Genomic DNA, 21,066 nt, shown 5'->3' on the forward strand with positions numbered 1-21,066 from the left:
CCACATTTAGCAGCAGAGGAAGAGGATACAAGGTCTGGAAGGGAGATCCTTAGGGTTAGGGTCTGGAAGGGAGAGCCTTGCCCTGCAGTGAGCTCAGCCCAAGCCATGTGCATGGCAGGTGGAAAAACAACCACTGTGAGGCTCAGAAGGGGTCTTCTTTCTGCTTTGTTGGCTTGGAAAGTTGACAAAGTCAATGCCTAGGTGACTTGGGTTCAAAACTTGTTAAATCCCAGACCTTATCACCTGGTTCATCACTCATTATAAGACTCCCATTGGCACACACTGCCCAGGGAGTGGGGGATCACCGTCCCTGGGGGTGCTCAGAGCTGTGGGGATGTGGCACTGAGGGACGTGGGCAGTGGGCATGGTGGGCTGGGCTGGGGGTGGGGATCTGAGAGGTCTGTTCCAACCTTAATCCCACAACATCCCTGTTATGAAACGTAATGACTCTATGATCCTACTTAGGGACAGGGTTTAGAGGGGATGGTGGGGACGGGTTGGGGTTGGGCCTGTGGATCTTAGAGGTCTTCTTTTCCAACATTAATGATTCCATGATTTGGCTGCACGTGTAGTGTGTACATACAACAAAGTCCTGCTCAACACCATTTCCATTCAGACACCCTGCACACACCACTCCCTCACTCCTGCAGCGAGTCCTGGGGAAGCCCCTTATTCCCAACCCAAATTCATCACACTGTAAACATCAGAAGGAATATAGGCCAGGTTGGACGTGGCCATGCGGTCGCAGGAGAGGACCTGAGGAAAAGGTCTTTTTCAGTTGCTGTGATTGAAGCCTGTGAAGGGGAAATGGAGGCAGACCAATGGGGAAACCCTGGCAGCTATAAACCCTCCATGTTTAACCCCAGAACCGTAGAATACCCTGAATTGGAAGGGACCCACAGGGCTCACTGAGTCCAACCCCGGCCCCACATGGTACCCCCAGCCCCCAACCCCATGGCAGAGCGGTGCTCCATGAGCTCCAGCAGCTCAGGGCTGTGCCCTCTGCCCTGGGGAGTAAGAAATAAGAAAATAGAAATAAGAGTGTCTGAAAAGAGAGGATTAGGATTAAAAAACCCCAAAACAGAGGGCTGCCACAGCCAGGGAAATGACTCTGTGCCTTAAGCCAGAGAAGGAAAACTGCTAAGACAGAGAAGCTCAAGTTGAGCACGTGCCAAATGCAGGCAGCGTCACACATACACCCAAACGTGTGGCCTTTGGGTGAAGACTGAACTCTGAACCTCGCTAGGCTTTGAAAATAGGACATTTTTCTGCTCCATAAGCACATAGGAACAGCGCTTACAGCTCTGTGCAGCAGCGGCTGGTCCGAGCGCTGCAACACACTGCACACCTTGCATGCATCTCCCAACCCCCCAAATGGAAGTGGGGAGAGGAAAACAACTCACACCCTCAAAACCTTTCCGTAGGCATAACCCTAAACCGATGTGCGTTAAAAAACGTGGCTGCAAAAGGATGCACTGCTGCTTTGCTGAGAGGTGCTGCTGAGCAGAAGCTGGAATAAAGGCACCCAAAGGCACTGAGGTTTGTTGCTGTGTGCCCAGAGCTGCGGGCGGCCTCCTGCCCGTGCTTTGCAGGTGCAGGAGAAGTGGGATCTTTGAAAGGATGTTATTGTTGAAGAGTAATCTTGCCAGACGTGCGGGTTAATGACAGACAGGGCCGTATGCCTGCTGTGCCAAGGGAGGAATGTAAGCACCGAGCAAAACAAACCGGGGGCATTTGCAAAAACAACCCTTGAACGAGCGCCGCGATGCGCTCCTCCTGGTGGGAAAACTTATCCTGGTGGGGAACGGAGCCAAGAAGCTTCTCACCATCCAGGACGGCTTTCTGATTTTCCCCTGAGCTGGAGGGGAGAGGAAAAGAAGTCACAGGGTTCATAGGGGTGAAACCAGAGCCGGGTGGCAGCCGCCGTCCCAGGGCTCAGCTGTGTCCTCGCGGATCCAGGCTGGACTTTTCCTACCTCCCAAGGACAGCAGTGTTGCAATGTGCACATGCAAGTCATGCACCGAGCTGCTGCCCAACCCGGCGGTAGTGCTGGTGTTCCTGCTGGTCCTGCTGCTCTGTGGAGCACTGAGGGTTTTGTTGTCGCCCTTCGTGGCAGTGTATTTCTGAGCTCTCCTCTGTCATGGCCCCATTGGGGCTGGGACCCCGCTGCGGATACGGAGCAAGGCAACAACTGGGATCCAGGATATTCACACCCCAACTGTGCAGCACGGCGGGTATCCATCCAGAGAACATTGCAGATCACCCCTAACCTTCAGGACAGACGGTGGTCTGGGCACACCAGCACCAAACCAACACTTACCCACCGTCCCATGCCGTCCCCACCTCGCAGCCTCATTTCTGCCTGTCTTAGCAGAGGGCTGTTAGAGTCAGGGTAGGAGGGTTGGGTTGCGGTCGGACCTGATGACTTGTGAGGTCTTTTCCAACCTGAGCAATTCTATGATTCTACGACTCTCTATCTTGCTTATGATAAGAAAAGCACCATGGCCTTGCTTTGCTTGTGGGGGTCTCTGAGCCAACAGAAGACGCAGACGTGCAGCAGGCCGTTCCCCTGCCGCTCGGCAGAAGTTCAGTGGTAATGATTTCTATTCTGGGCTCTCCTTTGGAGCTCTTATCCAAGAGCTGTTGGGCAAGACCCTTTCCTCAGGCAGGCTCTCGTAATTTTCCATTTTTATACGGATTTCAACAGGCCTTTCCAACTGCTGGGAGGCGTCCTTCGGCCCAATGGGGCTCCTGGTGCCAGTTCGGCTCCGAAAGAGGGGGCTGAAAAAAGAAATACAGAACTCCTTCACTTCTGACTCTGCAATTTGAGCTCTCCCCTGGCCGAAAGGGCGACGCTTTGCAAAACACTGGTGGACTTGTTTCTTTGGGACAGCACAAGTGGCTGTTGCAGCAGCAATAGGGCAAACTGCTGCCTCGGCAAGGCACGGCCCCATTCCCACCCCAAAAGCCAGGCCAAAGTTGAAGTGCTTCTCGAGGTGTTTCCGTGGTTCTTACCGTCCCTCCTCCAAATGCTCACTGTTTTCAATAGGGATTTCCTCGTAGGATCTCCAAGCGCTGCTCTGATGGAGATTCTTTTTGTTTCCTACAATTTACGGATGAGATGGGGCTGAGGCGCACCATCAGCCTGATCCTTCTCCCCCTTTAACAACAGAGCCAGACGTGACCCTATTGTAAATACTGGGTTTATGTCTGGGAACTGGGACAGACCAACCTGCCCCCATCCGTAGAGATGTGTAGAACTGCCTCGGTGAGCTCAGCTGTGCTCACACCACGAGGCAAAGCTAAACGGAACCTGGATGGTTATGGATTTATTGTGCCAGAGTAACCATAGGATCACAGGATGGCCTGGGTTGCAAAGGACCACAATGCTCATCCAGTCCCAACCCCCTGCTGTGTGCAGGGTCGCCAACCAGCAGCCCAGGCTGCCCAGAATGCCTGGGAACACTCAGTGAGGAGAAAAACGGTGCTGAGGGACACGGCTATGGGGCAGTGCTGGTGGTGCGTGGATGGTTGGAGCAGACGATCTCAGAGCTCTTTTCCAACCCGAGCGGTTCTGTGACCCTATGAGGTTTTGCGGGTGGGTAAACCTGAGGTCTGCCTCGCACTGAACGAAGCCAGGAAGGCGATCACATTCCTGGGATTCTCTCCTTCGCACTGATTTAATACGGCTTCCAGGGGGCCAAACCTCCCCAGTCCTTCTGGGGCACCGAAAACCGGCACAGAGCCGAGCGGGCAGAGCGCTGGGGCGAGGAGGAGAGCACCGTTATCCCACCCAGCGCTTCGCTCGTGGGGGTTTCCCCCTCACCTGCAAACCTCGGCCGTGGGGTACCCCGTGATGCAAACAGCACTGCCAGGACCCAGAGCTCCCGTTGGGGCGGAGGGACCGCGAGTGCCGCCCCGCCTCTCCCCGCCTTCCTCCTCCTCCTCTTCCTCCTCCTCCTCCTCCTGGGCTATATAGGGACGCGCTCTCGCCGCCCGCCCCGCACACCCACAGCACCGGGGCCGTACGGCTGTGTTCCCCCCACCCCTCACCCCCATCCCTGCATCCCGACGGCTTTGGCCGGGCCGGGCCCCGCATCCCCTCCGCCATGAAAACCATCATCGCCGCGTACTCGGGGGTGCTGCGAGGTACGGGGGCGGCGGGGCCGGGGGATGCTGCGCCGGGGGGGAGAAGCGGGGCGGCCCCGCGAGGGGGGGGTGGGGGTGGGGGTCGGCTGCGGTCTGAAGCGTGTGCCCACATCTTCGTGCGACGGGGGGAGAGGATGGGGGAAGCGCGGTGCGGCTCCGGGCTTTTGCCGCAGCTCCCTGCGCAGGTTTCGCTTCTCGGAGGGCTGGGAGGCTTTGGTGGACCGAGGTGGCGAACGTGGGCGTGTGGCGTTGGATTAAAAATGAGCCTTTTCTCCTGTCCTTTTGGTCCTTTTTCCCCCCCTTTCTGGAGGTGAGGAGGCGTTATCAACATGCCGGCCGGATTCAGCTCGCGGCTGCGGGTTTGGCTCGGCGATGCCGTATTCCCCACCCTTACAGCAACAGGTTAAACACTGGAGGGAGGGGGGAAAAAAAAAGGAGAGAGAAAAACGCGTGGCTGTTTCTTATTGCTTTACAGCCGGGGAGTGGGGGGCTCCATGCGATCCTAAACCGAGGTTTGCGTTGCAAAGTGCAGCTGAACGTTTGCTCCTGCAGCGCCGTGCGTCGGCAAAGGGACTTCCTGGACGAGCAGAGCAAGTTGGGCGACCGCGGTGACACCGTGCAGCCACCAACTGCTTCCTGCAGGGTGGGGGTGCCGGGGAAGCTCGGAGGACGTGAATAGGAAGCGGAGCCTGCGGCTCAAGGCGTCTCGCAGGAGTCGCTTGCAGTGCTGAGAAGTATTTGCGTGATGGAGACGTGTAGCCGCGCTCTGCTGCTGTGGCAGATGTGTCGGGACTTGCAAACGGAGCATTGACCCCGTGCATTGGGAAGGGCTTTCAGTGGTAGCTGCTGAAGGCTTCCTGCCCAAAAAGAGCAGGCTGGTAATTCCTCGTGGGCTGGGAAGATGCGAAATGGCTTGGCTCGTTGATTAAGGGACTCAATAGCAGAGCTAAGAGGTGCTGAACCCGGTGAGTTAACCCCTGTGCACATCCATGTCTAAATCTCTGCCGTAGGTGTGGTGCCCATGGACGTGGGGCCGGCAGATCTGCCTTCCCAGCAGCTCACAGCTGATCCCATAGATCTCCCTGTGTTCCCCGTGCCCACCTCTGGTCCCAAAGGCAACTCGGATGCGACGCGCGGAGGCCGAATGGGTCACTTGAATTAAGAGCACGCGAGCTGTTAAACTGAGAGTAAACTGCGAGCCAAGGGCTGAGAATAAATCATTCAGGAGACCTATAAAATATGTAGGGCTGACCCCAGACCTCAGCGGCCGCCCTGCTGTGTTAGCCATGGATCTAGGACGCGTGCATAATTCAGAATGGAGTGTGGGTTAGGGACAGTGATTGGCCTCATCTCTAGATAATCCCGCTTAGTGGAGGAAAGCTCTTTACTCTCCTTGGGCCAGTTTTGCTCTGGGGCAGCTCATGGGGGTCCTGCAGTGATTTGGGGTGGATTTACCCCTTTCTGTGTGCCGCACGTGGCTGGAAATGGGAGGAGTGCAGCTGCCATGCAGCTCTATCGCCTGTCCCGGGCAATACAACATCTGGGCCGGGGCAAAGAGGTGCAGTGCTCCATGCATGGGAGCTGCGGTGCTGCTTGGTTGTATCCCTGCAGTGCCCGGGGTATGCGGGGCAGTCGGCGTTTAGATTGGATGTAAGGGGAAGTTGTTGGCAGAGAGAGTGGGGAGGTGCTGGAACAGCTGCCCAGAGAGGCTGTGGATGCCCCGTCCATCCGTGGAGGTGTTGAAGGCCAGGTTGGATGGGGCCCTGGGCAGCCTGGGCTGGTCTGAAATGTGGAGGTTGGTGGCCCTGCGTGTGGTGGGGGGGGTTGGAGCTTCATGATCCTTGAGGTCCCTTCCAACCCAACCATTCTGTGTGGCACCGAGGGACATGGGCAGTGGGCATGGTGGGGTGGGGTGGGGATCTTGGAGGGCTTTTCCAAGCTGGATGATTCGATGAGGGATTGTTGTCTTATCTTGACCTGACCCACTTTGGCCATAAGCTGCTGAGGTGCTGCCTTGCTTCTCTGGCACAGCAGCAGGGAGGATGCTGGCGTCAAAGCATTAAAGGTTGTCCTTCTTTGCAGTTTCCTTCCTTATCCCATTTCATCTTACAGAAGTACCTTTGCTCCCCTGCTTTGGCTGATCTGTGACTAAGAGCTTCAGTTGAGATTGAACTCTAGCAATATGGAACCACGGTGTGGAATCCTTTGGGGTGGGGAAGGCGGTTCTGCTCAGCTGTACCTCGGGGTTGGTCCTAGCTGGGGTCGGGCAGACCTCACTTGTGATATGGAGGGGCACCCCGTGCTCTGGAGGGGCTCAGCCTCCATGGCATCATTTGGGTTGAAAAAGACCCTTAAGGTGATTCAGTCCAACTGCTGACCCAACACCACCATGTCCGGCAACCAGCGCCTTCCATCTAAATAAGCATCCGTTCTCATCTAAGTGAAGTGTGGCTCTTGGCAGAGAGTTAATGTGTTGATATGTTAATTGTCTTGTGAACGCGTGAGATGAAGCCTGGCTTCAGCAAGCTTCCAGCTTGTAACTATCTGTAACATTTGTACTTCCTCACGGCTCATTAGTTTGGCTGCTGTTATTGTGCTGCAGACTGAGCTTTCTGGAGCCCGAGCGTGACGTCCTGTTTATTCCTTCTCCCAGAGCCTCTGGGTCTGCCTCCCTGCCCAGATAAATCACAGTAAAGCCAGATAAACCTGAAACAAACCGTGCTGGAGGAACACCAGGTGCAGTTCCCAGCTGCGACCCTGCTGCACTTGGGAGTTGAGCAACCCAAGGGATCTGAGCTGCTCAGACCCTTCAGCAGCTCCAGGAGCTCCGTGGTGGCATCCTCAGGGCCACGTATGGCTTTGTGTCCCATCAGCCCCCCACGGAATCGTGGCATCGTTAAGGTTGGAGAAGACCTCCATGATCCCCAGCCCACCCCCTGTGCCCACTGATCATGTCCTCAGTGTCACATCTCTGCAGTTACTGAACACCCCAGGGATGATGACCCCATCACCTCCCCGGGCAGCTGTGCCACTGCATCACTGCTCTTAGGGAGGAGAAATGTCCCTAATATCCAACTTGATAGCTATGAAATGAGTTGAGAGGCTCGGGATCTCACGTGAGACCAGGGAAGTCGTTGGAATGCCTACTCACAGGAGTAGGTTGCTATGGGTATGATCCCAAACAGCCAGGCTGTTCAGTTCTGGAACCGGTTGCCATAAGGGTGAACAGGGCGGCCAGCATGTAGACAGCAGAAAATGGGGGGGTCCGTGTTTCTGAAGGATTAAACATCTTCCTTTGGGGAAAGCCTGATGCAAATGGATGGCAGAGGCTGGGGTGTGTGGAGCCTGTCCTCCTCATCCTTCATCATGGGTAAGTCTGACAGGCCTTATAAAGCTGGCCGTAGGGCTGAAGCTATTCAGGGGCATCCAGAGAAGGGCTGCGGGGATGGGGAAGGGGCTGGAGGGACAAAGGTGTGAGGAGTAGCTCAGGCCCCTTGGGTTGTTCAGCCCAGAGCAGGGGAGGCAGAGGGGAGGATCATGGTGGCCCTGCAGCCCCTCATGGCCCTGCAGCCCCTCATGGCACTATAGCTCCATATGGCCCTGCAGCCCCTCATGGCCCTACAGCCCTCATGGCCCTACAGCTCCATACAGCCCTACAGCTCCACGTGGTCCTACAGCCCCTCGTGGCCCATGGGTTGGTGCTCTGTAGGATGGCTCAGGTTGTACAACTCAGCCTATCTGGACCTGGAGTGCTGGGTTCCTCCACCCATGGATGTTTCAGCATTGTAGGTGCCCCAAGGGTAAACCAGGTGGGACTTTGCTCCTGTAATGGATCACAGGCCGTCTCTGACACCTTGGACTTACTCTGAGGACACAGCGGTGCCCCCAGCCATATCCGTACTGCTAGCAGTGTGCTGTAAGCTGGCACGTAGGAGGTCCATCCACATGGACTGCTCTAACGACCCTTCTGGGACCGCCTCTATTGCAGCTCCAGGAGCACACTGCCCCTGCCTGTTGCCCCTCCACAGCCACGATAGCTTCCTCTGCCCGGTGACTCACTATGAGATTTGGAGATTCGTGGCCCAACGTGGGTTGCTGCAGGGTTTGAGCCTTCCTGCTTGGGCACTGTGCTGTCTGAAGACCTGCAGTGGTGGGTCTTAGCCAAGGCTGCACCCATTCAGCCTAATAGCTGCTTAGAAGCACAGCATCCCTCCTAATAACAGGCTGGTCCTTGAAAAGAGAGGGAAGTATGTCAGCACGCCTCCTAATTTGCTCCCAGGCCGGCAGCTTGGTTTGCATTCCAGCCAGCAATTATAGTGCTTACAGATAGTAAAAGTAATAACGAGATGTGAAGGAAAACCTCCGTGCAACTGCTGCTTTCTGGAGGTGTTTGAGCACATATTAAGCACCCAGCAGGTGGTTCCTCATGGAAACCACATCTTTGGGTTCTGTTTATTGACTGCAATGCTTGGAACTGGCTTTCATCTCCTCCTCCTCCATGCTATAGAAAAGCCACCATCGTTTCCCTTGCCGGGTCTCACGGTGAGCCCAGGCTGCCCCATAGCACAGTGTGGGCGTGCAGAGCTGGAGCACAGCACTGTGCAACGGGTGGGTGAGCAATGGCTCAGAGCACAGCCCGGTGTGTGCCTGCCTGCAGGCTGCAGGGGCTGATCCCCATCTCGCTGGGCCATCCCAGTGTCAGGTGCCACTCTCAGCAGCCCTCCGTTGGAAGTGAAGCTGTGTGTTAGCGCTGCCCCCCTCTAAAAGTGATGTCTGGAGGTGCCTGTGGCCGTGGGTTGGTACCCAGCCAGGGTTGGGGCTTGCTGATCTTTGAGCCCATTCCAGCAGTATGCAGTGTGATTTGCTTTTTGCTTTTTGCTTTGTCCATAGGTACGGGGTCGAGCATTCTCTCTGCTCTGCAGGACTTGTTCTGGCTGTCTAAATCCAAAGTAGAGAAACAACTGCAGATCATCTCCGTGCTGCAATGGGTCCTCACGTTCCTCATCATGGGTAAGCAACGCCCTCTGGCTCGGAGCAAAGCTTCTTAGCATTTCAGCTTTTGGACGGTGTTGGTGCACAAGAGGTGAATTCTGCGTAAGCATTGGTATGGGATGTGCACTGCAGCAGGAGGGGTCCTGGGGCACGGGGCTCTTCCTGCAAGCAGGAATGCTCTCTGCAGACTGCAGCCTGACATCACCTTGTTTTCTCCCTCCGTGTACCCAGGTATTGCTTGCACTTTAATCCTCATGTACATCCTGTGCACAGATTGCTGGGCGATCGCTGCTCTGTATTTAGCCTGGCTGGTGTTCGACTGGAATACACCAAAGAAAGGTAAATTACACCGACTTGGCCCCTGATCATAGAATCATAGAGTCATAGAATGCCCTGGGTTGCAAAGAACCACAGTGCTCATCCAGATCCAACCCCCTGCTATGTGCAGGGTCGCCAACCAGCAGCCCAGGCTGCCCAGAGCCACATCCAGCCTGGCCTTGAATGCCTGCAGGGATGGGGCATCCACAGCCTCCTTGGGCAACCTGTTCCAATGGCTTTAGTAACACGGCTCTTTCTCTTCAGGTGGAAGAAGATCCCAGTGGGTGAGAAATTGGGCTATATGGAGGTACTTCAGGGATTATTTCCCAATAAGAGTGAGTAACAGCTTAACTCTGTGCTGTGGGACTTATGCTGTAGACTAAGTTGTAATATCCGCTGCGGAGATGACTTTGGGCACACGGTCCTATCTGTGACACTGACCTACAAGCAGAACGTTGCAGCAGAGCAGCTTGCAGCAGCTGTGCTTGTGAAATCAGACCTGAACAATCGCGGTAGCGTCATTTGCAGGGGTTCTTCTGATGGTTTCATCAGCAGACTCCTCGAGGCAGCCTTGCTTGCGGCAGTGGGGCTCCCTGTCTGAAGTGCAGCAGTCCTGCTGCTCCCTGCTCATAAATCTCCCTCGGTTCTGCTCTGCTTTCCAGTTCTTCCAGTTTGACAGCCATGTAACGGGGATGGGTAGCTGGGAATGCCATGCACCAACAGTGCTGCTCCACGGGGAGCAGTGGCGTGAGCTCCGACATCCATCTGCTTTGTGGCTGTGGGCACCCAGCAGTGGGAACTGCTTCTGTGCTCTGCTTGCGTTGCTCCTCCCCTGATATCTCAGGTGTGCTGCAGGGGGAGGCCGGGCTGCAGGGCTGCATTACCCACAGGGTAATTACCCAGAGGGCAAATGGAGCCAGGATGGAGCTCAGCGCTCTTTGGGAAGGCATGCAGGTGGAAGGACAGTTACATGAGGCTGCTGGCCAAGTGCTCATTCAGGCTGAGCAAAAGGGAGGCACCACGGCATGGCTTGTGAATGAACCCCCCAACCCCTGTAGGGCCACCTCAGGAGGCAGAGGATGCAGTTTTGTGGGAAGCCAAAGCAGCACAGGCTGGATTCCTCCTTCCCAAAGCCACCTGAACTCCCAGGTGAAGGAATGCGCTGCTGGTGAGCAAACCTCTGCTGCTGCTGATAGGCAGTTCTTGGCGATTTAGGCGTACGGGGAAAATATTTTGACTGCAAAGGCTGCCAGTGGTGGTAGGTCTTGTAGTCATGGAGAAAGGAGCTTGATGTAACAGAGGAGAAAGGTTTTAATTGCATTGCAGCAAGCCCTGCCTTCTTGGTATAGCTGAAGGTCAAAGGGAGCTGTTCTGTCCCAGGGATTTGATTCAAAGGGGCCACTGTAATGATGCATCCCCTCATCAGAGCACACAGCTGGGTTGGTGAAGTGTGTTTAGAAATGAGATGGGGCAGATAGATAAGCTGAACTTCTGCTGCGAGATAAATGCTTGCTTGCTCACATGGCTGCAATTCTTCTGTGGCTGTGGGGGTAGAGTTGTGCAAGGTTCACAGAACCCCACAGAAAGTGCTATGCAGAGGGGAGAACTGGAGGGATGAGAGCTGTGGGGTTGCTCTCGCAGCCACTGTGGGGAAACAGCATGCTCGCTGCAGGGGTTGTGGGGCTGGGAGGTGCTGGAGGTGCAATTATGGGACTACTCCTACAGAATGGAGCGTCCCTGTAATCTGTTGTAGGGAGTGGTACCAACCACCTGAGCAGTTTGGGTTCCTGAAGGGCACAGGAGTTCCTTGGATAACCTATTTATCCCTCTTCCACTGGGAGAGAGGCTGCTCCAGAGGCAAATGTGGTGCATCCCATCCTCACTGGCTATGGGGAAGAGCCAAGCTGTGCTCCTGCCAGGCTGCTTTGAGAATCATAGTGTCACAGAATGGCCTGGGTTGGAAGGGACCTCAAGGATCATGAAGCTCCAACCCCCCCCCCACACACAGGGCCACCAACCTCCACATTTCAGACCAGCCCAGGCTGCCCAGGGCCCCATCCAACCTGGCCTTCAACACCTCCACGGATGGACGGGGCATCCACAGCCTCTCTGGGCAGCTGTTCCAGCACCTCCCCACTCTCTTGGATGTGGTGCAGTTAACCACAACCATTCCATCCTTTTGCAAGCTTACATGCAGATCCCAACAGAGCGGCTCTGACTTTCTGCTCTCTGTATGCTTCAGTGATCTCTGCTCGGAGCACCACCCAACCTCTCCCCTTCGTTCTGCTCTTTGTTCCTGGTGCAGAGCAGCAGAGCCTCTGCCAGCTTTCTCCACACTTGCATGTGTCACCTATCTTCCCTGTTCCCACAGCTGGCAATGCAGTTCTTTGTGTGCGTTTGGCACTCCAGTGTATTTAACAGTAGGGTGTTCTTTCTTAATTGCACTGCTTTACTGTTTCTGTGGGCAGGTTTAGATCTGTTTGAGGAAATCTGCCTGTGTTAACAGTGGGGCAGATGGAGGGACCTTTGCTCTTGGTGAGATGTGCTCCGTCCCAGGCTGGGATAGGTGTGTTAGCACGGCGGGGTGAAGGTCCAGCCTCAGTCCCAGCTGGGTAGGATGCAGCAGGGATGCACTGCCTTTGTTTTGCCATGGGAGCATTGAGGCTATGGGGAACTGAGGGCTGAGTGGGGCTGGAGAAGACTTTGAGAGGAAAAATCCCTTCTCCAAAGAGAGGTCAGGCAGTGGCACAGGCTGCCTGGGTGGGTGGGGGGGTCACCATCCCTGGGGGTGTTGCAGAGCCGTGGGGATGTGGCACTGAGGGCAGTGGGCATGGGGGGGTGGGCTGGGGTTGGACTGGATGATCTCAGTGGTCTTCTCCAGCCTTCATGATTCCATTCTAAGCACAGCTTGCAGATGCTGCGTAGCCGTATGCATTTGGTGCCTGGTGGTGCTTGGTTGCCCTGGATTGCATGGGCAGGAGGAAGATGCATTCTCCTGTGGGTTGGCCATAAGACATGCTTCCCAACCCACCCAGCAAGGGACAGCCTGTGGAGGGCAGCAGCAGTCCTGCGTGAGGCAAACTGCTGAGGAAAAGCATATCTGAACAGCAGATATTTCCTTTGTCCTTATCCCAGATGAGCTGGCTCCCTGCGTGCCTCCTGTCCTACTGGGGTGCCAGCCTTACTGGGGTACCCTTGCCAAGAGGAGTGTAACCCTATACCTGTTGGAAGGAGTTGGGCTGCTGGGCTATGGCCTGGCTGGGTGCGTGCAGGGTATGGCAGCGAAGGGCTCTGCATGGGGACCACGTGTCCTTCACGTGGCTGAGGGGTTGGAGCTGAGTGCTGCCCTGGGCTGGCAGCAGCAGCACAGCGTGGTGGGGTGGGAGCCAACCCCAGCTTGATCGAGCTCAGCTTGTGCTCCAGAGTGAAAAGTGCAACCCTCTGCTTCATCTTAAAGCCACAGAGCTTGGTGCAGGCAGAGGATGAGCTCTCCTTCTTGGAGCCCCCACCTGGCTCTGCAAAGAGCTTTGGAGAAGAAGAGGCTCTGCGTTCACTGGAACAGGTTGCCCAAGGAGGCTGTGGATGCCCCATCCCTGCAGGCATTCAAGGCCAGGCTGGATGTGGCTCTGGGCAGCCTGGGCTGCTGGTTGGCGACCCTGCACATAGCAGGGGGTTGGAACTGATGAGCACTGTGGGCCTTTGCAACCCAGGCCTTTCTATGATTCTATGATTGGACCAACCACAGCCATGTGTCTGGCTGCTGGATCCTGAGTGTCTCCTACCACTGAGCAAGAACTGAGGATGGAGGGGGTGACCCCCACTTACTGCATCACTGCCTTCTTTCCCTCTGACCAGTCTTGGAGCCCTACCTGGTCAAGCTGGAGGGAAGTCGTCTGCTAATTAGGCAAAAAGGGAAAGGGGATAAAAGGGTGGATTGGTGGGACACAGAGCACGGGGCTCTATGGAGCTGCTGCAACAATCACAAGCGCCCCCCCCACAAGTGACCTCCAAGCTCAGGGGAAGTGTGTGTCGGGGGGGTGGTCGGTTTGTTCAGCCCACTGCCATGTCATGCCATAAGAATGGCCTGGGTTGCAAAGGACCACAGTGCTCATCTCATTCCAACCCCCTGCTATGTGCAGGGTCGCCAACCAGCAGCCCAGGCTGCCCAGAGCCACATCCAGCCTGGCCTTGAATGCCTGCAGGGATGGGGCATCCACAGCCTCCTTGGGCAGCCTGTTCAGTGCGTCACCACCCTCTGGGGGAAAAACTTCCTCCTCATATCCAACCTAAACCTCCCCTGTCTCACTTTAAAGCCATTCCCCCTTGTCCTGTCATGCCATTCTGCAGCTGTGGTCTGAAATAGTGCATGCGGGGCAGCGGGAGGAAGGAATCCGATTTCTGGGCACTGGACCAGCATGTTGCAATTGGACTTCAGCTCTGTGATTCAACAGCACGGATTTGGCTGCTGCCAAAGGGCTTCTTGGGCAGGACAGAGCAGTGACGTCTTGGAAAGCTGAGCCTTTTCCAGTGGGAGCTGACATGGGGGGACCTTTGCATGCCTCTCTGGGGCTGCAGTGCAGCTGGTCGGCTCGCGGTGCTGGAGATGCAGCCGGATCGTGTGGGTGCTGCCCCAGTCTGAGAGCTGCAGTTGGCAAAAATGGTCCTAAATGCAACCTGATAAAAATGAAAGCGATCCCTTCTCCTGTATTAGCAGAGGAGGAGGGGTTAGCGGCTTGTTTCTGTGGGCTTTGGGGTGCGGGGTGATGCAGCAGTGCTGCTGCACCCTACAGCCTCAGGAAGATGCTCTGATGCACGGGATGCTGCTGTTCTAGTGCAAAACAAACGCCAGGTCCCCTGGCTTTAGTGGGACCAGGGCATGGACACTTTGGGGTGCCCGTGGTGTCCAAGCAGATGAGCAGTTAAGGGATGTTTGCAACATCCTGCAGCAGTCAGCACTGCTGGGGATGGTGGAGGTGTCCTATGAGCTCAGCACAGCATCTCCTGAACGCCTGCAATGCTGAGCCGCCCCACCAGCATTCTTCCTTCCTGGAGGGTGCCCAGCAGGCAGATGGAACACTGACTTTTTTCAGCTGCTAAACAAACTCGCTCATGCTATGGGAGGCTGATCTTTCATTTCATAGCGGGGTGTGAGCTGCTGTGGAGCCAAGGGGGTGGGAGGGAGGCGTAGCTGCGGTTGTAGCACTGCGAGGAACCGGGTTGGTTTGGGCTGCAGGCCTGCAGCAACACCTTTGGGAGGAGTGGAGGAACAAAGGGCGCAGGCTGCTGCAGGCTGCCTCTGTCCCTGCACGGCAGTCTGTCCTCCTGGTGACTGAGATCCGTCTGTTTATCCTTGAAGTCTGAGTTGCGACCCTGAGCGTAACCCGAAATGCAGAGCAGCCCACTGCGCTGTTCTTGGGGGGGCACGGGGGCTGTACCGCGGGCTTGGTGATTATTGTCTCTTGTTAAACCACATCACACGTGCCTTCACGTAAGCTCACTCCTTCCTTCCCAGCTGGTGAAAACCCACAACCTGCTGACCACCAGGAATTACATCTTCGGTTACCATCCGCATGGCATCATGGGCTTGGGAGCCTTTTGCAACTTCAGCACAGAGGCCACGGGAGTCAGCCAGAAATTCCCTGGGATCCGGCCGTACCTGGCCACCCTGGCTGGGAACTTCAGGATGCCCATCCTGAGGGACTACTTAATGTCTGGGGGTGAGTGCAAGAGCTCTGTGCTTCCCCTGCCCATGGCTCAGCCTCCTGAGGGTCCGACCCTCCTTCAGCGTAGATGTCCCTTCAGGTGGTGGGGGTTGGATCTGGATGGCCTTTCAGCTGGGGCTGCTGCTGCTCTGCATTCATCCTTAGCTCCATGACACTGTGGTCCAAAGGCATACTAATGATATCTGGCACTAGGAGTTGCAGATGTAAAAAGCGAGTCATCCCAGCCAGCAGTGGGAGGTCCTGGCAGGTGAAGGTGCACTGTGTGAATGTGTCATAGATTCCCTAATCTTTGGGCCATGGGGGCTGTGGCAGCCATATGGAATCACAGAACTGTAGGGGTTGGAAGGGACCTCCAGAGATCATCAAGTACAGTGCTCCAAATCCAGTTCCCTAATCTTTGAATCATGAGTATAACAGAATCATAGAATCACAGAATGGTTGGGTTGGAAGGGACCTCAAGGATCATGAAGATCCAACCCCCCCACCACACACAGGGCCACCAACCTCCACATTTCAGACCAGCCCAGGCTGCCCAGGGCCCCATCCAACCCAGCCTTCAACACCTCCACGGATGGACGGGGCATCCACAGCCTCTCTGGGCAGCTGTTCCAGCACCTCCCCACTCTCTCTGTCAACAACTTCCCCCTCACATCCAACCTCAATCTGCCCTCCTTCAGCTTCAAACCATTTCCCCTTGTCCTGCTCTTATCTCTCCTCTCAAAGAGTTGCCTCCCCTCCTGTTTGTAGGCTCCCTTCAGGTCCTGGAAGGCTGCACTGAGGTCACCCCGCAGCCTTCTCTTCTCCAGGCTCAACAAGCCCAGCTCCCTCAGCCTGTCAGTAGTAGTATAACATGGTCAACTTGTGCATCTCACAACATGAGGTGGCACGTAGATAGGTTTTATGTCTATGATGAATGCTCTCTTCATTCAATCACGGTTTCACATCCTTGCCAGCATTCCCAGTTTGGGGGTATTGCATGGCTTCAGCTGTTCAGAAGAGCCCCGGCCCTGGAAGTCTTCCTACAGATGGGTCACAGGGCTGCAGCAGCCATACATAATCATGGAACTGCAGGGGTTAGAAGGGACCCTTGGAGATCACTGAGCCCAACCCCCAGACTTAATAGATGAATAGGCCTGGTGTTTTTTATGGATTGCAGTGTTTCAGTGATGAAGGGTTCATATGCTGTGGCTGGGCAGAGGAAATAGCGTGGATTACCTCCAGGAGAGGTTTCTCTATGGCCTGAGCTTCCCTTTCAGAGTAAGGATGCTCAAGAGTTACAGTGAGACAAGGGAGTAAGGCTTGAAAGGCCGTGAACTGAACCCTGAAGTCATCTGTTTGTTGCTCCTGGAGCAATTAATACATAATACCATTTGCCACCAATTAGTGTCTTGTAAAACAAGTATCTCAATGCAGCCTTCCAGCCAAGTCTTAGCTCATGATTAGCATTCTGAAAGCTGCTACTTGACTTTACCCATCCTGGACTGTGTTATGGTCTGAGTTTTTGGGCATTGTGCAGAGCCAGGAGTTGGACTCGGTGATCCTTATGGGTCCCTTCCAACCTGGGATACCCTACGATTCCATACCGGACCTGGAGGGTATCACTGCAAAGACTTCAGTGGATCCACCTCAGGAAGGTTTCTCAGTTCTTTGTATGACCAAAGCATCCTCACAGGATGGCTTATTTCACCTCTTGCTCCGCTGAGAAGCTGGTTGGGTTCAGCCTTGTAGCCATCAAAATGACGCAGCTGCTTTGCTTCCACCCCAAGGCTAAGCCAGCTCCTACTGCTTCTTGAGAGCTGGTGGTGATGCATTTTGTCCAGGACCAAAAGAGACTACCAGCATAGTCAAAGAACAGGGAACCTACCAATACATTCAGCTTTTCTCCATGACCACAGGGGAATTGGGATTGCAGCTCAACTTGCAATCAAGGCCACAGGTGTTGCTGGTGCCCTGGGGCCATCCAGGCATGGTGTGGACTGCAGCACGACCTTCATCTCTCCACTGACTATTGCAGGTATATGTCCCGTGAACCGTGACAGCATAGACTACATCTTGTCCAAGAATGGCAGTGGCAATGCCATCATCATCGTGGTGGGAGGAGCAGCGGAGTCCCTCAACTGCACCCCTGGGAAGAACTCGGTGACACTGAGAAACAGGAAGGGATTTGTGAAACTGGCACTGCGGCACGGGTAAGAGATGGCACGGAGGATAGAGCAGCACTGTTAGTGCACGGAAGGGGCTGCCATCCCCTGCTGTGCTGCATGGCTGTGTGCCCAAAGCCTCAGATGCATCACCCTGTCCTGTCTGCCTGCTCTGAGCATGGGTAGGTGTGGGAATCTGCCTGGGACAGAACCATAGAATGGCCTGGGTTGAAAAGGCCCACAATGCTCATCCAGTTCCAACCCCCTGCTATGTGCAGGGTCGCCAACCAGCAGCCCAGGCTGCCCAGAGCCACATCCAGCCTGGCCTTGAATGCCTGCAGGGATGGGGCATCCACAGCCTCCTTGGGCAACCTGTTCAGTGCGTCACCACCCTCTGGGGGAAAAAATTCCTCCTAACATCCAACCAAAACCTCCCATGTCCCAATTTAAAACCATATAACATCCAATAACATCTGCAAGTGTGCAGCCTGGAAAGTACACAGTGGGGCTGTAATATGGGCTGCAGACTGGGGCACATGGGGTGTAACACCTCTCCATCTTTCCAGTGCCGACTTGGTTCCTGTCTACTCTTTTGGGGAGAACGAAGTGTACAAGCAGGTGATCTTTGAGGAGGGCTCCTGGGGAAGATGGGTTCAGAAGAAGTTTCAGAAGCACATTGGCTTTGCTCCATGCATCTTCCATGGCCGTGGGCTCTTCTCTTCGAACACATGGGGCTTGCTGCCGTACTCCAAGCCCATCACCACTGTTGGTAAGGTCTTTGGATGAATATACTGTGTGCTTCTCTCGGTACCAGCATAACTGAATCTGTGCCATACCCCTGCTCTATCTTGGTCTTGAGGTCTTGATGATACAAGTCCATTTTCCTGCTATACGAAGCCAAGAGTGCCATAGCTTCCAGAGTCTGCAAGAGCTCTGTCATACTCTGCTCCCAGAAGCTTTACCAAATGAGCTCATTTTGGATGAAACTGTGGCTGCTCCCTCCCCTGGTTCTGGGCAGCCCAAATCAGAAGCAGCCTGTCCCATTGTGCTCCTGGGACCAGCAGTGTGACGTGATCAAATAAGTAAGTCTTAAAGCCAACCCTAGAACTTGCCTTTGAGTCTTCCAGGCCAAAGCCACGACACCTGTAGGAAAAAAAAGTTGTTTCTTCCCCTCTGCCTGTAGGGGAGTGTATGAGGTCTGCAGCTTTGGGTCTTAGAATCATAGACTCATAGAATGGCCTGGGTTGCAAAGGCCCACAGTGCTCATCCAGTTCCAACCCCCTGCTATGTGCAGGGTCGCCAACCAGCAGCCCAGGCTGCCCAGAGCCACATCCAGCCTGGCCTTGAATGCCTCCAAGGTCTTGCTCCTGCGAATTGTGGAGGGCTGTACTGCTGGGCCCAGCATAGCAAGCTGTGCTATGGCAGCGTGGCTGTGCTGAGCTGACATTGGTAGTACAAGAGGACAGATCTCCATGGAAGCGCTCATCCTAACACGTGGATCTCTCCTTTTTCCTTTTTCCATCAGTGGGCGAACCCATCACCATCCCAAAGATCGATAACCCATCTCAGAAGGAAGTGGACTTCTACCACAGCGTGTACGTGGACTCCCTGATCAAGCTCTTTGACAAGTACAAAGGCAGGTTCGGGTTGCCAGAGACTGAGGTCCTGGAAGTCAACTGAAGGGTCCATCTCAGCAGCACCTCCTTCCCTCAGAAGCATCTTCTCCGGGAGCCCAAACCGTCATCGCGTATTCGGAAGCGTGTGTGGGTGTACGTGTCCTTCTAAAGGAAATGTTTAAAGTATTGCTAGACCACATGTGAAAACCGATCTGAAAAAGAAAAGCTTTCCTTTGGATCCATCCCATGACAAACCTCTTTCTGTCCAAAAGAGCACAACTCCCCATGGCTGTCAGGGTTTGGACCGGGGGAAATGATTGCCTTTGTCGCCTGCTGTATAATGCTGTTGGATTGCCAGAGGTGGATTAGAAGCGTTCCTGCATCCGCTGTGCGAGCTGTTCTGGGGGGAGAGCAGCAGAGCAGCATCTGTCTGGTTTCCAACCAACAAGAAGAGCTTGGATTGTGAGCAGTATTATCAGTGCGTTGCACGAGAGCTGTGCCGAGACGTGTTCACACAGCACGGGAGCTTTTCTGCTTTGGAAAAGCCTCTCCAAAAGTGCCAGCAGGTTGCCAGGACCCCAGGAGAGAGGTGCAGGAATGCCAAGGTTGTCAGAGCCCAGTGGGCCTCGATCTGCACTGTGTGGGATGCTGTGGTGGCTGGCACTTCACCACTTGTGTTCAGAATGTCACTGTAGGAGCAGGTCTGTCCTGAGTGCTGTGCTGCAGGAGGAGTGGGACTCCTCCATAGCCACAGAGCTCCAGGGGCAGTGGGGCGGTGCGATGGTGTGGCCCGGTGCTGCAGACCCATGGGAAGCCGGTCGGGGTAAATGCAACGGGGCTGCTGGTGGTTTGGAGCCTAAAAGCATTTGGGGAAAGCTAGGAGTAACTTCTGCCCAAAGATGGCTTTTAACTCTTCTGTCCAGTGAATGTAAAGGAGTAGCCTTCTCACGCATAGGATCTGCAGTGGGTGGATTTTAAAGTGTTTCTCTGATGTTTACATGGATGCTAACGCTGCTTGTAGTGAGATTCCTTCGGAGTACAGCGTGTTTATGTGTAAAGCTGAAACATTGCACTACTTGCATGTCTGCCTTCTCCACGCTGCAGCTGTGTTCCAAGCTCTGAAATGTGCCTTTCTTCCACGCGATGGACGGTACTTCACATTCCTGGAATCTGTCACATCTGATAGACTGTTATCTGACAGAGGACCCATTTTTTTTTGTACAGATTTATAGAAATAAACTTGGGCAAAACCAATGGGCTGCTTCGGTGTCGTGGCGTGTGTGGGTAGGTTGGTGTTACAGCAATTGCTGGTGTCATTGCAGCCGATGGCTCCGCTGCTGCATCCCTGGCTCAGGGCTCAGGAGGTCCCCCCAGATTCCCCCTCCGACCCCCAGCCGTCCTCCCCTGGAGCTGCAAAGCACTCCAGAAATAGCACGCGTGGCTGTAAAGTTCATGTGCTATTTTAATAACAGGGGAGGGCTGAACCCGTTGTCCGTGGACTGGGGGTGACCCCTGAGCTGTAGAAGTGCTCTGTCACTGCTGGCCGACTGTCACAGCTCACAATGGGGACAGCCAGACATACGTGTTGCCCTTCTCAGTCTGTGGGCTTTGCAAGCATTCTGGTTGGCAAGATAAGCCTGGCGGCTCAGCAGCCCTTTTCCTCACCCCCATTAAAATCCATTTGGTGAGGCCGGACCCCCAGGGCTGCGTGGGATGGGAAGGGAAGCTCTGGAGCAGTGGCCTGGGGGAGGTTGGCTCTCAGGGCCTTCCCACAACTGTCTGCTCGCTTATCAAGTCTGATATCAAAGCACAGCTGTTGTGCACCAGTTACCTGGAGTGGAGGAGGGAGCAAACCGTTCCAAACAAGCAGCCACTGCTGCACGGGGCTGTGCTAATGAATGTGGTGTAATTGAGCCTGACTCAGTGGGGACATGCTGTGGGTCGCTGGGAGGATGGGGACAGTGGGAGGTGGCACTGCTGGGCTCTGTCCTTCCTGTTGTCCGGGCATCTCTTGTGCCATAACATGCTGGGCTCCTGCTGGCCATAGACTTGCCCAGATAAAGTTGTTCTTACAGTCCCTGAGAAACAGGGACTTCAGCTGAGCACCCTTCCCTCCTTCTGCTGTTG

General features: G+C 55.0%; 1 protein-coding gene across 2 annotated transcripts; it reads left to right on the top strand.

Moving 5' to 3' along the window:
- Positions 1-4,003: 4,003 nt before the first annotated feature.
- DGAT2 (diacylglycerol O-acyltransferase 2) lies at positions 4,004-20,193 on the top strand. 2 transcript variants are annotated; one of them, XM_419374.8, is made up of 8 exons: positions 4,004-4,149; positions 9,040-9,159; positions 9,373-9,480; positions 9,724-9,794; positions 14,972-15,176; positions 17,197-17,371; positions 17,890-18,092; positions 18,849-20,193. In XM_419374.8, exons 1-8 carry the CDS (start codon positions 4,110-4,112, stop codon positions 19,001-19,003), a joined length of 1,077 nt encoding a protein of 358 aa, XP_419374.3. In that variant the 5' UTR covers positions 4,004-4,109; the 3' UTR covers positions 19,004-20,193. The 2 variants fall into 2 exon arrangements, with proteins under 2 accessions (XP_419374.3, XP_040515888.1); XM_040659954.2 differs by lacking the exon at positions 4,004-4,149 and adding an exon at positions 7,188-7,519.
- Positions 20,194-21,066: the final 873 nt, after the last annotated feature.

Source organism: Gallus gallus, chromosome 1 (assembly GCF_016699485.2).
Source record: "Gallus gallus isolate bGalGal1 chromosome 1, bGalGal1.mat.broiler.GRCg7b, whole genome shotgun sequence".
NCBI classification, from domain to species: Eukaryota; Metazoa; Chordata; class Aves; order Galliformes; family Phasianidae; genus Gallus; species Gallus gallus.

Coding starts and splice junctions, on each gene's coding strand:
- DGAT2 (XM_040659954.2), top strand. CDS start 7,459: ATGCAAATGGATGGCAGAGGCTGGGGTGTGTGGAGCCTGTCCTCCTCA. Junction 15,177..17,196: donor GGACTACTTAATGTCTGGGG/GTGAGTGCAAGA, acceptor TGACTATTGCAG/GTATATGTCCCGTGAACCGT. Junction 18,093..18,848: donor CAAGCCCATCACCACTGTTG/GTAAGGTCTTTG, acceptor TTTTTCCATCAG/TGGGCGAACCCATCACCATC.